General features: G+C 40.2%; 1 protein-coding gene across 2 annotated transcripts in view; it reads left to right on the top strand.

Moving 5' to 3' along the window:
• The window catches only part of EFCAB14 (EF-hand calcium binding domain 14), a gene marked incomplete at its 3' end in the record, with an annotated part of 34,116 nt that extends 19,339 nt beyond the window's left edge, over positions 1–14,777 (top strand). The window contains exons 5-11 of one of the 2 annotated variants that reach the window (XM_079727513.1): positions 2,450–2,560; positions 5,135–5,221; positions 6,259–6,450; positions 8,123–8,209; positions 10,828–10,942; positions 11,987–12,112; positions 14,602–14,777. In XM_079727513.1, the coding sequence (XP_079583639.1) occupies positions 2,450–2,560; positions 5,135–5,221; positions 6,259–6,450; positions 8,123–8,209; positions 10,828–10,942; positions 11,987–12,112; positions 14,602–14,777 (894 nt within the window). Of the gene's footprint in view, positions 1–2,449; positions 2,561–5,116; positions 5,222–6,258; positions 6,451–8,122; positions 8,210–10,827; positions 10,943–11,986; positions 12,113–14,601 lie in introns of both variants that reach the window. The other variant, XM_079727512.1, reaches the window with a different exon arrangement.
• Between the last annotated feature and the right edge of the window lie 522 nt (positions 14,778–15,299).

The raw sequence follows: 15,299 nt of genomic DNA, 5'->3' as shown, positions 1-15,299 counted from the left end.
AGGCAGTAACCAACCAGTTGAAGAATATGTTGGGATCTTTAGAGCTGGGTGGGGAGAGTGGGTAGGGAATGGAAGGAAAAGAGCATGCTTAATGGGCACACAAGCAACATGAGGCCCTGTAGCAGGAAGTGGAAGAAGGATTCTGGAGCAGGGAACCCCAAACAATGGGTATCAAATCTAGAATCTTTGGCTTTTAAAAGTCAGTGTGTGCTGAGTTTGATTTGATTATATACCAGGCTCTATAAACATATTGTTTCCTCAAAGGAGTGAGAAATTCCTAAGCCAGAAACAAAACTTGTTATTTTATAGCCACACCACCTGTGTGTGCTCAGTCTCTATAGTCTGCTGTTTGTCCAATATGGTCATCTGCTTACAACTTAAAAAAAAAAGTAGGGACAACTTTGATGAGGCCAGACTGTTTTTGCCATTATTCCCAAGGGTCAAATGGGGGAAAAGGTAGGCCTCTGTAGCCTTTAATACAGAAGCAACTCTGGCAGTCTTGCATTCAAAAAGGAAATTGGTTTATTCTTGCATTCGTTAATTCAACAAACATTTGTGGGGCTTCCTCCAGTGTGTGCCAGGCACTTCACAGTTGGTGAGAATATTAGTTTCAGGGTTTTGCTCTAGAGTTCACATGGCTCTGTCAGCTGCTTCCTTTAAAAAAAATCGTAAACAAGAGCTTACTATCTTCTTGCATCCTGATGGGCTCATGCATCCAGCCGGTGAGGATTCTCTAACAGTGGATGTCTTTGAATGCTTGTAGCTTCTGTAACAACAGAGCTTACGTAGACAAAATCCCAGCTTAGAGACTTCTACCCAGTATGTTGTCTCTTTGCAAATCTGTGCATTTATAATGTCAGGCACTACTTTTATTACAGGTGGCTCAGTTTTGAAGTGGTAGGTCATCTCAAAAAACCTAACTTCAATGTATCTCATGTAATTTTTTTTTTAATGTTGAAAATGTCATTTCTTTTTCCTTGGATTCTTGGCTATCAGTATAATAAAAACACCCTTGGTTAAAAATACTAATGGGACACTATAAAATTGTCAGTATATCTTAATGAAAGACCAAAACCTATCAAATTAGTAACACTCTTTTAGATGTTACTTTAGGACAAGCCTGTTTTAAAAGATCGTTTCTGAATTATATTCCTAAGTCCGCAATCCACTTGGGCTCCTTAGACCTAATGAAAGCAAGTAAGCTACTAGCCATATCTAACTCTACTCAGTAGTTACTGATGGGATTCTAAAGCAGAAGAACACATGCTGCCAAATGGAATTTTCCCTTCATCTCTGCAATGCTGGGTTTTCCAAGGCCAAAAATGGTTCCACCCATTTTCACTCAGAAGTCATCGTTTGCTTCTGAGAGTGGCAGTCTACAATGGTAGCTCTGGCCATCTGCCTGCAGGGCTTGATAGAGGCAGTTTGTGAGAGAACTTTATCTGCGGATCCCAGATTTATAAGCTAGTTTTTTGGGGTTTTTTTTGTTTTGTTTATTCTGTTTTGTTTTTAAGGAAAGATCTGGCTTTCCTCTATGAAAATTACGTGTGTGTGTATGTGTAGTTTCTGGTTAATTGTGTCAGTATAAACTACATGGAGTTCACAGTTCGAAGATATTTGAAATAATCCTCCATTAGGTCAGTGTTTAAGTAAAATCACAATGATATACCACTACACTCCCACTAGAATGGCTAACGTGGAACAGATTGAGGATACCAGTATTGATGAGGAGATTGAGTAAAAAAGTTAAGCCTACACCTACCATATGATCAGCCACTCACCTCCTAGGAATTGTGATAACGAGAAAGCTTATGATGAAGGGAAATGAAAGCATATGCCCACATGAAGGCTTGTACGTCAATGTTCATAGCAGCTTTATTTGTAATAGTCAAATGTTGAAAACAACCTAAAACCTAAAACACCATCAACAGGTCAAGGTGATGTATCTGTAGAAGGGAATGCTACTCCACAACATGCTGAGTAGCTACAACATGCATAAATCTCAGAATAATTATGCTGCATGAAAGAAGCCATACCAAAAAAAAAAAAAAAAAGTACATGCTCACTCACTGTTCTATTTATGTAAAATTCCAGGAAATGCAAACTGATATATATGAGTATGGATAGACAGACAGATAGTGACACATATATATATAGTGATAGAAAGTGGATCAGTGGTTGCCTGGGAACAGGGAGGGAAGAATTACAAGGAGGCATGAGGAAACTTGGGGGTGATGGATGTTTATTATCTTGATTGTGGTAATGGTTTCACAGGTATGTGTGTGTGTGTATATATATATATATATATATATATATATATATGTAAAAACTTATCAAGTTATACATTTTAAATACATAAAGTTTATTGTTTCTCAGTTATATCTTAATAAAGTTATTAAAAAATTTTAAAAAGGAAAAAACACTGACCCTACTACATGTTTCTGTTCAGAGTGTAGCTTCCATTGGCAATACTTTAAACAGCGTCCATCTTGCTGTGGAGGCAATACAGAAGACTGTGGATGAACACAAGAAAACCATGGAGTTACTGCAGAGTGATATGGTACAGAAATCTACAAATGCTACAGAAAGTCAGCATACTCCTGCCTACCCTTTTCTGTGTAATCTTGTGATACCAACTTTCCATTTACCTAAACAGGCCCCACAGGCACCTTTTTAAAAGATAAAATAAGCAGTGTTGATTGATTTTACTACAATCTATAAATTGAGGTAGATAGGATTAAAAGCTGAGTCTTTTGCAAACGTGGTAGAGGAGATACAGCACTAAGACACTGTCCTTAGAGTTGAATGGGTAGGAAGGAAAATGGAAAAGAAGGAAAGGGGAGTGGGGAAGTGTCTTATTTATTGCTACATAACAAATCACCCTAAGACTTAGTGGCTTAAAACAACAGTTTATTATTTCTCACTGTTCTGTGGATCAGGAGTTTGGGCAGGGCTGTTAGACTGGGAATGATTAGAGGCAAAGCAAAGAGGAGCTCCAGAGGATGAAAGGCCATCTTGGGTGTTCCAGCTTCAGCCAGTCTCGCAGTCGAATACAACCACGTGTGTGACCTCATCCTATACCACGGAGAACAGGAAGCCACCCCACCCCCACTGAGCCCAGTCAACCCACAGAATCATGAGAAATAATAAACTTGTTTTAAGCCACAAAGTTTGGGCATGATTCTTTTTTTTTTTAAGATTTTTTTTTTTGATGCGGACTGTTTTAAAAGTCTTTATTGAATTTGTTACAATATTGCTTCTGTTTTATGCCTTGGTTTTTGGGCGGCGAGGCATGTGGGATCCTAGCTCCCCAACCAGGGATCAAACCCTCACCCCCTGCACTGGAAGGCGAAGTCTTAACCACTGGACCGCCAGGGAAGTCCCTGGGGATGATTTATTTTACAGCAACAGATAACTGAGACAGAAGCAAACCCCTGCAGTGCTCAGGAATTGTTTTCAAACATTGCTTAATACTGTGCAGATGTAAGCTGTCTGCAGTCATTCAGAGGCCTTAATTAATCTCCTAATGGATACTCAGCTCCATGAAAGATTTATGAAGGGTGAAAAAGGATGGCACAGCCCTCGCTGTCCTGCTGGAGAGATGAGTTATACATATATGAAATCAGGATAGTTCAAGGCACACAGAAGTTCCCTAGCTTCTCCACCAAGTTCTAGATCTGCCCTACATGCTCTTTTCAAGCGTTGGAGTTTCAAGTTTAAACTGGGCAGTTTGTGCCAAGGAGACCTGGGCTATATTAGAGCTCTAGAAAGGAGGGTTTTTCATTTTCTTCAGAACAAATACTCCTCACTTTTTTTTTTTTTTTTTTTTTTTTGCGGTATGCGGGCCTCTCACTGTTGTGGCCTCTCCCGTTGTGGAGCACAGGCTCCGGACGCGCAGGCCCAGCGACCATGGCTCACGGGCCCAGCCGCTCTGCGGCATGTGGGATCCTCCCGGACCGGGGCACGAACCCGTGTCCCCTGCATCGGCAGGCGGACTCCCAACCACTGCGCCACCAGGGAAGCCCTCCTCACTTTTATTTAGTGGGGCTGACCCAGAGGAAAAAGCCTTGATCTAGGTATCCAGACACCATGGATTCTAATTCCAACTCTGCCACTGAGTAACTGTGTGATCCATAATAATAAAGACTTCTCTAACTCAACAGTTCTTTTATTATTATTATTATTATTATTATTAATAGCTTGAGCATTTTCTCAAAGTAATTATTTTCTAAAATACTTTTTACTAACTCAAAAATTCATACTTTATAGAACCATGGGGTTTTTTTCTTTTTTTTCTCATCCTCTCCTCCTTTTCTCTTTATTGTCACCATTTGTTTCCTATAAAAGCAGAGTTGACAAATGTCTAGGATTTCAGATTTCAAGGAAAACAATTTATTTTGACCAGTTGCATCCTGTTATCATTAAATGTGCATCTTTTAAACTTCCATGGTTGCCAGTGGTAATCCTCCTACTGAATAAGCCATACAAAGTTTTTCCATTAGAGGTAAAAGTGTATATAAGCATGTTATACTTCAGTCGCCACCAGGAGAGACTTGAGCAGTGGGAAGGGGATGAGAAAGGAAGGGTTACCCTCATAACTCTTGGCACGTGCTGTACAAACTGAAAAACTAATAATGTGCATGGTTGGTTACTGTGCTCAGTGCCCAAAGCCAGTGGTTCCTTGGCTTGCTGTTCTTTGAATGTATAAATCTCTTTAGTCCTGGGGAAACAGTGACACTAACGGGGTTCAGACTGAGTTGGTCCTGGGAGATACAGTGGTTGTATAGTTTCTCTGGGAGTACAGGTGACAGGGAGAGGAGGCCTGGTTTCTAGGGAGTTCATTCCATTCAGAGACTGAGAAACAGAGGACCTCAGTTCCCTGATGCAGTCTGGGTGCTGCTGATCCAGTCCAGGCTTTAGGCTGGGGATCCCCAGAAGTACCTGGTGCCCTCAGGCCTAGCACAGGATTGGTCATACCAAGGCTCCTGGGAAATAATTGTTGATTAATCTGTGGATGCCACCTGTGAGAAGCTAGAATGTTCCAGGACCGTCCCTGATGGATAAGTAGACTTAGTTATTACTTATTGCCTATACCAACCTTCATTCCTGTTCACAGAATCAGCATGCCTTACAGGAAACCAGTGGAAGCAACCAGATCATTCCATCACCTTCAGCTACATCTGAACTTGACAGTAAAACCCACAGTGAGAATTTGAAACAGGTACTTTTGTCTCTGGCTTAACTCCCTGTGACCAGTGAACTCTGGAGGCGGCCTGAGTAGTGTAGGCTCCATGTTGCGATCCCTGAGCAGGCATCTCGTGCACACGTTTGCCTGCCTGAGAGCTGAGCAGAGTGGGGCGGGGCGGGGGTGACTCTGTCAGGGAGCTAACGTGCTGCCTGTGTCTTCCTTGGTAGTCTGCTTTTTCTCCCTGCATGTCGATCAATGGAGTAAATTCCTTTTCACATCTTGAAAGTTATAAAGTGACCAGATTATCCTGAAACTGGTAACAGTTTTTGAATAACAATCTGGGCAAGTTAAAGATGGATGGATAGCAGATTAATTCAAAGTGATGGCTGTTTGGGGTCACAGTAAATACTAAGAACATTAGAAAGCATATCCTTGAAAATCAAGATTTTCTAAAGACCAGAGGAGGGAAAAGGATGGGTTCAGAATCACATTAAAAAGAATAAAAGAAATCTTCACTGAGAAGAATTCCTGTCGTGAGTTTAATGCCCTTTAAAGCCTATAATCATCATTCCTTTCTAAATAACAATCAGTACTGGAGAATGTCAAAAATAATTGAATCTTGTACTAAATAATGCACTACCTGTTATGGTTTTGCTACATGAGCCAATTCAGTAATTGGTATTGTTTCTACGGTAGTTTTGTTCTGACAAATTAGGTTAATGAGCGTTTCAGTCAATAACCCAGCAGGCTTTCTCGCCAGCAGGTGAGGTAAACATTGGGAAATCAATTCCCAAGCTCTCAGCTTTCTGGGACCAGAGAGTGAATCATGTTGGTAGTCTCTTCCCTCTCTCCCCCTCCTGTCTAACTGACGTCAGACAATTCCAGAGGGAGTAAACTGGGAGCAGTTCAGAGTGGAGGGATAAAACAGAGACTGACGATCAATGGTCAAGAGCAGGAAAAGGAGTTTACTTCAATAAGTTGACATAATAATGGTTGTTCAGTGCTGCTGGCCTGCTTGTCTAGTACATGTCTTTAGCTGGATTCCACAACTTGATTTATTTCCACTCCAGGATATCCTGTACCTCCACAACTTTTTAGAGGAGGTAAACAGTGCCCTAGTGGGGTACCAGAGAGAGAATGATCTTAAACTCAAGGGGATGAATGAGACAGTCAGTAATCTTACCCAGAGAGTCAACTTGATAGAAAGAGATCTGGTTGCTATGAGCAAGGTAGAAAAGCGAGCGAACCTGTCCTTCAGCATGGTAAGCCTCTTCACGTCTTTTGTGACATGTTCTGTGTTGCAGTGTGTTTTGTCTGTACATGGATGACATTCCACAACCTTTTCAGACCACGACTTCTAGGATACTTGAGAGGCTCCACGTTTGTGTTATGCTTAATCCTTGTCTCCTTTAATCCTTACACTAGCTGTGTGATGTGAATGGCACAGACGATGTCAGTCCTGATTTGGAAGGGAGATGTAGAGAGATTCAGTTGCTTGCCAAGGCCTCACCACAAGTAGTTGGCAGAGATGACAAGCTTCCTTTTATGTTACCAGTGACTCATCTGGTAGGGAAGCTCTGGCACGTATTTCCAAGGGAGGTCTTCTTGATCTTTACTTTTTTAATTTATTAAGGGTGGGAACAATGACAGTGACAATAACTAGAGAATCTTTTGTCATTTCCTTAAGCCCAGACTCGGCCTTCAGACTTGTCCTGTTTCATGGGCATATGAGAGGGATCCCCTTGTAGATAATGTCAGGAAAGCTATTTAAGAGAAATCAGTCAGACCAGCTCCTCCCCTTAAGAGATCATTGAGTCTGTCCTCTCATTTTACATAAGAGGAACCTGAATGACGTACTAAGTCACTGATGCTGACAGACCGTATGGTTTACTGGTTTTCGTGTTATTGCAAATAAGATGTGGTGGTTGTTTCTTTTAATCACCTTTCACATATACATTGTTCTAGGATCCACGTGGGTTATTTTTTAATAGCTGCAAGCCCCACTCTTAAAGATTTCATACAGCAAAGATATAGGCATATAGAAATGGAAACCAAATACAGGAGATTGTATAAATTATATAAGTCAAGTAACTGTATAAATTGTATAAATTTATAAATTGTATAAATCAAGTAACTACCAAAGCTGGAAGCAAGCCTACAAGTAAAGTCAAGCTCTGGCAAATAGGAAGCAGCCTTTGAACTGGCTCTGCTACAGTGGAGCCCTGGCAAGTTGCCCGGCCTTGGCTTTGAGGGTAGAGTAAGAGGACCTGCTCCTCTTCCTCCTTTACAGGGGTGTGTAATTTACTACAAAGCTGTGAAGATTAAAGGAGCCTCATTTTTAAAAGCCTTTTTGAACTTAGCTAAACTGAGTACGGTAGAGGCTAGGAACTTTGGATGATTTGATGAGTATTAGGTCTTGAAGGTTGGTTTTCAAGGCTTATAGTGAAAACTCACCAGCCCCAAGACTCTCCATACCGCCCCTCCCCTCCTCACCCTATTTTTTTCCAGAAGAGGAAATTGCCAATAGTGCCATCTGTCCTACTGTTTCTTCCAGCAGCATCATACCCAGCATGGTTTTGGGTAGAAGTCCTCTCGCCTTTTATACGTCAAAGTTTTAAAGTTTATGATGGAAACTAGAAGCACCAGTTTCAGCTTTGTCTCTCTGAGGCCTTTCTCCCTCTCTCCTCTCATTCTCCTGCTGGCTTTCTGTTGAAAGTGTTCTGAGACCCTTTATTTATTTATTTATTTTTAATTTTTATTGGAGTATAGTTGATTTACAACGTTGTGTTGGTTTCAGGTGTACAGCATAGTGAAGCAGTTGTATATCGAGACCCTTTAAATAAGTTTGGCCAGTTTGTTTTTAAAATGCTGGATGTTGTTTAAGTTTTAATGTTTTCCTTTAATCTTCTCGTTTTGTTCCTTTTACCCTTTAAGATGAATGATAGAGCTGCCACTCTGAAGAGGGAGTCTTTGCATCAAGTGACCAACAGAACAGAGTCAGTAAAATCCCAGAGCATAAAGGTAAATAATAGGAGGCTTTCTCTGAAGTAAAAATAAATGCATGAGCACCTGCTTCTTTCTCAAAGGAGCACTTTGGTCTTTTTTTGAAACTTCAAGACAAAGTAATTAGTAAATTAGTATATTGGTAAATAAGCAAATACTTTATCAGGAGCCTGCCCTTTGCCCAGCTCTTTGCTAGGAGCTGGTGTGACCACAGTGAGCAGGGTAGACATGTGACACCTATTCTGGTGGAGCCCGAAGTCCCTCAGCCAGAAGATCATTAACACATAATTGAGCAGATAATCACGAGTATGATAAGTGCTACAAAGGAAAGGTATAGGGTATAACAGTGCTAACAGAGAACAGGAGGGCTTCCCTAAGGAAGTGACTTTTAAGCTAAGACAGTAAGTTATCTGTACTAATGATGAGAGGCATAGATAATCTAAAAATGGTGTCTAAACTAAAAACTATTTCTTATTTTTAAAATTACAGACTCTTGGGAGGTGGAAGGGGGAAAAGAAAGACTGCAGTCTCAGTACATACATAGTCCCTTTAAGCTTCAGCCAGTTCCCTTCACCTTGTACCTTCCCTTTTTTTGTTCTTCCCAGACATATTGTCAAGATAAGACAAGAAGTCTGTGATGTGCTTTGTTATCCCAGGAAAGAAAGTTTGTTTTCAGCATTCTCTGTGATTGGAGTACTGTTTAATATTATAAGATCTTGGCTGAAATAAAGGAAAAGCCAGAAAGATTGTGACTGAGTGACTAGATGCACATTGCATTCGATGAGCTCAAGGATGGGGTTCACAGGAAATGGACTTGGAAATGAACCATATGTCAGGCAGTTTTTTTGTTTGTTTGTTTGTTTTTTTGTGATATGCGGGCCCCTCCCTGTTGTGGCCTCTCCCGTTGCGGAGCACAGGCTCCGGACGCACAGGCTCGGCGGCCATGGCTCACGGGCCCAGCCGCTCCACTGCATGTGGGATCCTCCCAGACCGGGGCACGAACCCGTGTCCCCTGCATCGGCAGGCGGACTCTCAACCACTGCGCCACCAGGGAAGCCCTGTCAGGCAGTTTTCAATGTAATGCTTTGCATCTAGACTTGTTTTGTATTGTCTGGATAAAAATCACATATTAAGATTTTAGTGCTTTATAAGCTAGGCTTTTGTTGAGTTTTCTAACTGCTGCTACCCAAAAAAACATTTATCTTCACCTAGAGAATGACAAGAAAAATTTAAGATCCAGATAAAAATGTTCAAGCACAAAAAAAGTAACGGGTGGTTACTATTGGAAAATAGTAGTGATTTCAGCAACAGTTCAGATTTTGACAGTAAATATCAGAATAAAATAGAGCTAGTACACATTTTTGCCTGAATTTTTTGGCTTTACTTTCTGACACTTTGTGTTTTTAACTCTTACCCCAATGTATTAGTCCCTCTGTCCTACCTCATCTAAGTGTCCAAAAGAAATGTAATTTCTCCTTGCCATAAATTATTCAAGCATTTAGGACCTAGTTTTAGCTATATACATCCATATTTTAGCTCCCTAAATAAACTAAGAGTGATCTACTGTACAGTAACTGTTAGGGTAAAATAAGGATAGGAGAGAAATAAGTAAATATATATTGAATAAAAGAAACGTGTGACGTCGATATTCTAACTAAACATGGGCTCAGGCCCTTTCACGCTAGCCTATGCAGTTAGAAACTGACCTCACAGAAACCAGACTTCTCTCTTTTTATAATTAATTGTATTTTTTATATGCCACTGTATCATCTGGGAATGAGGCAGGGTAGGGGAAAAAAATTTTTTTAAAGATACAAGTAAGGCCTCAAATTAGAAATATTATAGCTCCCTGATCAGCTTGGTACTTTGTGACCACCTAGAGGGGTGGGATAGGGAGGGTGGGAGGGAGGGAGACGCAAGAGGGAAAAGATATGGGGATATATGTATATGTATAGCGGATTCACTTTGTTATAAAGCAGAAACTGACACACCATTGTAAAGCAATTATACTCCAATAAAGATGTTAAAAAATAAATAAATGAATGAAGAACAGTAAAAAAAAAGAGATAGTATAGCTCCCTTATGTTCCTAACAGTTCCTGCCACCAGTTGAATCATCACAATGGTGGCAGAGAAGGAAGATCAGGGGGAATACTTGTGGTTTGGTTGCTTTTTTTTTTTTTTTAAGGTGATAAGAGCATAAAACTGCCTAAAGCGATCTAGTCACAAAGTGAAGTAAGCTATTCAGGAAAATTATTTAGTTAGTGTGAAATAGTACCTAGAAAACAATATCCTACCCATTTAGGAAATGGGTATCACAACAACACCTGAGCAAGTGTATGTTCCCTTTACTGCTGACACATGCTTGCCTTCCCCGTCCGCCAAATGCACACAGTGAATCAGATCATCTGTAGCATAATGTTCCCTTGATGGCCTAGGCTCAAATCCAGCCAGGCCCTGATCAACACTGAGTACTAAAGATATCTCTAGTAATTGTTGATTCATTCCTTCATTGCTTTCAGAGGAAGCCTACTTGGGGTCAAGCACTACAGGCTAAATAGGCTTTGGGTATATCATGAAGAATCAGATGAGGTCTTCCTTCCGCCTTAAACCTCCTGTGATCTTTGTTTTGGACAGAAAGAAGATAGTTCAGATTCTCAGGTATCCAAGCTCAGAGAGAAACTGCAGCTGATCAGCACTCTCACAAACAAACCTGAGAGCAGCAGGCCGCCTCCAGAGACTGCCAATGAAGGTGAGATATTCAGGGTTGGCTTCTGAATATTTCACGCAGGCTTGGGCAGCTCGCCTCCCACACAGAGTGGGGAAAGGTGTTCCAGCAGGACTGATGACACTGAGTGAATGATGCCTGAGCGCACTGAGATGAAGCTGCTACACTTTGCTTTCATTTAGAAAAAGCCCATTTTGCACATGATTTGTACTCCAGTCTATTAAGGGAAAAATGGGTAATGTGTAGCTGGAAATAGACTTCTCCATGCTGTCTGCATCCAATTATAGGCAAAAACATTACTGTCGTAGCATGTATTAAACCAGCCCTAAATGTTGTTTACGGGAGTCTTCATTTCTGTAAATGCATAAAAATTTACTTAAAAATAAATATTAGTCCTTCTGAAAAACCATTAACAACAATGGGGTCATTGGGTTGGAAGGGCCTTTGGCTTTAGTCAGGGACATAACCTAATCGATATTAGCAGGTGCATCAACCTCTGCTGGTGCTGCTCTATGAGGATGTAACCACGGCATTATATTATGTTGGTTTTGACCCCTACCCTCCCACAAGTATTTTTCATTTTGGGGAAAGCAATACAACTTCTCTTATTCTCTTTTAAGTGAGAGACAAAGTACAGTGAGAGGCCTTGTCCTAACACTGTGCTACATAATCGTATGTTAGCACTCTTTCAGCACCAGCTGGTCTGGTGGCACATACCCCCAGATCGGGCTCATAGCACAGCTCCTAGGATGTCAAATACCCAATGCTTTTCTCACTTGCAGCTTGAACTCTCAACCTCTAAACATGTGGAATGCTAACTTGTACTATAAGAGCATCCAGTGGGACCACGGCTTCAAACCTTAATGTTACATAATATTGATTGATCTTCACTTATCTGCAAAACATCTCAATTCGTATCTTTAACTTCATGTAGTCACTATGCTACTTAATTCTCAGCTGTTTCTCTTAAATTAAGTACATATGAATTTGCCCTAAAAGGTTAGGACCTTCAATACTGGTTTAATTTGGTGTCACATTAGTAATCTAAAACTGTATTGTTTGTTACAGAGCAAGTTCAGAGTTTCACATCAAAGCCATCAGCATTGCCAAAATTCCCACGGTCTCTTGGAGGCCAGATTGAGAAAGCTGCCCAGCTAAGGCCTGTCTCCTTACCAGGAATTTCTAGCATCGAAGGTAAATTTTTATATTATGGAGTGATAGAGGAAATGCTCAAAGTTATAACTTTCTGACTTTTTTAACTTGTAAGATAAAGAATGATATCTAACATGGATTGAGCACTTCCTATAGGCCGGATACTTGATATGCATTATATCATATAATCCTGATAACAATCCTGGGACCGTCAATATTCATGTATTATACCCATTTTACTGATAGGGAAACTACCTACGTCCACATAGCAAATAATTGATTGAGGCAAAATTCACACCAAGGCAGTTTGACGCTGAAGTTTGCACTCTTAACCACACTGCACTATATTATCTCTCTATGAATGTTTTTTAGAGTCTTCTTCATTCATTCAATGAGTGCCTAGTTAGACCCAGTGTAAGCAGTAAGAATACAGTATAAGAAGCATTCTCACTTTCTTCATGGATATAACAGTCTAGTGGAGAAGACAAGCAAGCAAACACAATACTGTGAGATTAGCAAAATAAAGTAAAAGTTGACCCTGTTTGTCAGAGCCCTCCGAAAATGAGAAGTCCTTTGGCTGAAAATCAGCAAGAAAAACTTCAGTAGGAAGGATATGATTCACAGAGAAATGTGCTTGCCTTGCTTCCAACAGTGTGTGTTCCATCCCTCTTCGTGGTGTTTGGTCTCCTGTTTTTGCACTTACTAACTGCCTGAAAAATCACCCATTCCTGTCACCCTATCTCTGCCCAGCTCTTCACCTCAGTTTAGATACCTTTCCACCAGAAAACATTTTCTTACCTCCCAGGACTGGATTAGGCTCCTCCTGTGTATGCACTCATAATATCTTACATTTGCACATGTCACTCCGTTGTAATTTCCTGGGGACCTATAACATTTAACTTCACTCCCAGCCCCTAGCCTAGTGCCTGGTACATGTGAATATTTGTTAAGTGAATGAGTTGTCTACAGGCTACAATTAATGCTTTTAAAGCATAGAAGGCTTAAATTTATATTGTCATTTAAATGCAATTACTTTTTTCCCTGTCCCCAATTTTTTTTTTTTCTGTTTTCTGGAGAGACAAGAAAGTGTTAAGTTGTGTTTATTGGCAACACAAGTTGCCTCCTCCTACTCTTCATTATTACATCAAGAATTGATGAGAATAAAAGGAGGAAAGACTGTTAGAGCAGATTAAGAAATAGCCAATTTAACGTTTATACTTTAATCCCTAACGGAGACCTTACACACTTTTGAATGACTACATTTTATAAATGACCTGAGATATCAATCAGATATTTATTTGAATACTGCTGTAGAGTACATAGCATGCTCTATAAACTCATGCCCCATGTACACACACACAAACATTTTCCAGCTAGCCACTTGGTGGCAGGCATTGGGAACAAGTGTCTCACTGCTTTTCTGGCTTTTCGGAGAGCTTTTGAGACTTTATTTAGCTGCTTTGTTGGGGCTGTCTTAGGACTAAAAGTAGGGACTTACCCAAAAAGCTTGTCTACAAAATTGCTTGACAGTACTGTCCTCTGGTATTAGAGACTGAATCCACTAAGTCATTCAGTGGGGACACATCCAAGCCCTTTTTAGATGTTGTGTAAACAATCGGCCCTCCTAGGTATTTATTATAGGGCCCTCTCTTGGGTCGGGGAGGGGGTCAGTCGCCAAGAGAGAACAGTTACACCCTGTTACCCCCCTGCCCCCACCCCTGGCAACCACTAATCTCTCCACCACTGTCTCTTTGGATTTGCCTATTCTGGGTGTTTCATATAAGTGGAATCATAATACATGGTCTTATGTATGCTTCTTTCTTTCAATATGCTCCTTTCACTTACCATAATGTTTTCAAGGTTGGCATGCATGTTGTGGCGTGCAGCAATATTTCATTCCTTTTTATGACTGAATAATATTACATCCTACGGATATACTGCATTTTGTTTATCCTTTCATTAGTTGATGGACATTTATTTGGGTTGTTTCCACTTTTTGACTCTTAGGAACAATGAAACTATGAACATACGTATACAACTTTTTGTGTAGACAACATGTTTTCATTTCTCTTGAGTATATACCCTAGGAGTGGAATTGCTGGGTTATATAGTAACTGTTGAACTAACAACATGCCATACGTAGTCTGTTTTATAGGCTATCAGAGCTCCTATCAGTTAGCTCTTTAGGCTTCTACAGTCCTTTCCACCCCTTCAACGTAAGAATAAAATCTGGAAGATCTAAAAGAAAGGCCCTGAACAGAGAGAAAGCCAGTCCATTCACTTCTCCTGTGATTATCTGTCACTGATTCTATTTTGGGACGATAGTGCCTTACAGTGTTCCTCTCATTCTTAAAGGAAGAATTCGTCTTTCAGATTTAGTGAGATCTTAAACTTTACCTTTTGGGAACAAAGTCTGCAAAGTAGCTTTTCTTTCAGTGCTTAAAATTTTGTTGAGACTACTTTTTAAACTGTTAACTAAATTTAGTTATATGTATAGACATATACATTTTTTTGTAATTCCTTTTTAACAGATCTTCAGGATTTATTCCATAAGACTGGGCAGGATGTGGATGGGAAGCTGACCTACCAGGAAATCTGGGACTCCTTACATTCTGCTGTGCCAGAACCAGAGCGTTTGAGGGAGTTTGATTCTGATGGAGATGGAAGATACTCATTCCTGGAGCTAAGAGTAGCTTTAGGTGTCTAGCCTCATCAGGCTTATTTTAGAAATGGATGTATGCCCTGGACTACCTAATATCTACTCAGCTAACAGAAACAACCCTTCTACCTACCCATCAATCCTCCAGTCCTCCAAACTACAGTAGCAGACACATTGCCACCTTTTAACTTGTTTGAAAAAGCTATGTAAAAGTTATTTTTTTAAAAAAGACCATTTTACTTATAATATGATATTCAGATATCTATGATTTCCTTAAACCAGTAGGATCTTAATTTTAAAATTGCCAGAAAAAAAGTCAAGCCCTCTTTTTTCTCTTTCCTTTTTTTTTTGAGGGGAGGAGACCTTATCTTTTAAAACTGGAAAATGTGTATATATAGAGAATAAGCCACCTTTTATATTTCGCATAAATTTGCCTTAAATTAGCTGCACTTTATACAGACTCAGAAAATGTCTTTCCTTTAACAGACCTTTTCTGTTTGTAAATATTTAAAATGAAAGAGTTGTCCATATTTTGTGGGAAGTAGGAAGAATGGTTTGAAACAGGACGTG

This window comes from Hyperoodon ampullatus (assembly GCF_949752795.1).
Source record: "Hyperoodon ampullatus genome assembly, chromosome: 2".
NCBI classification, from domain to species: Eukaryota; Metazoa; Chordata; class Mammalia; order Artiodactyla; family Ziphiidae; genus Hyperoodon; species Hyperoodon ampullatus.
The sequence above is the reverse complement of the archived record's forward strand: the minus strand, read 5'-3'. Positions and strand labels throughout refer to the sequence as shown.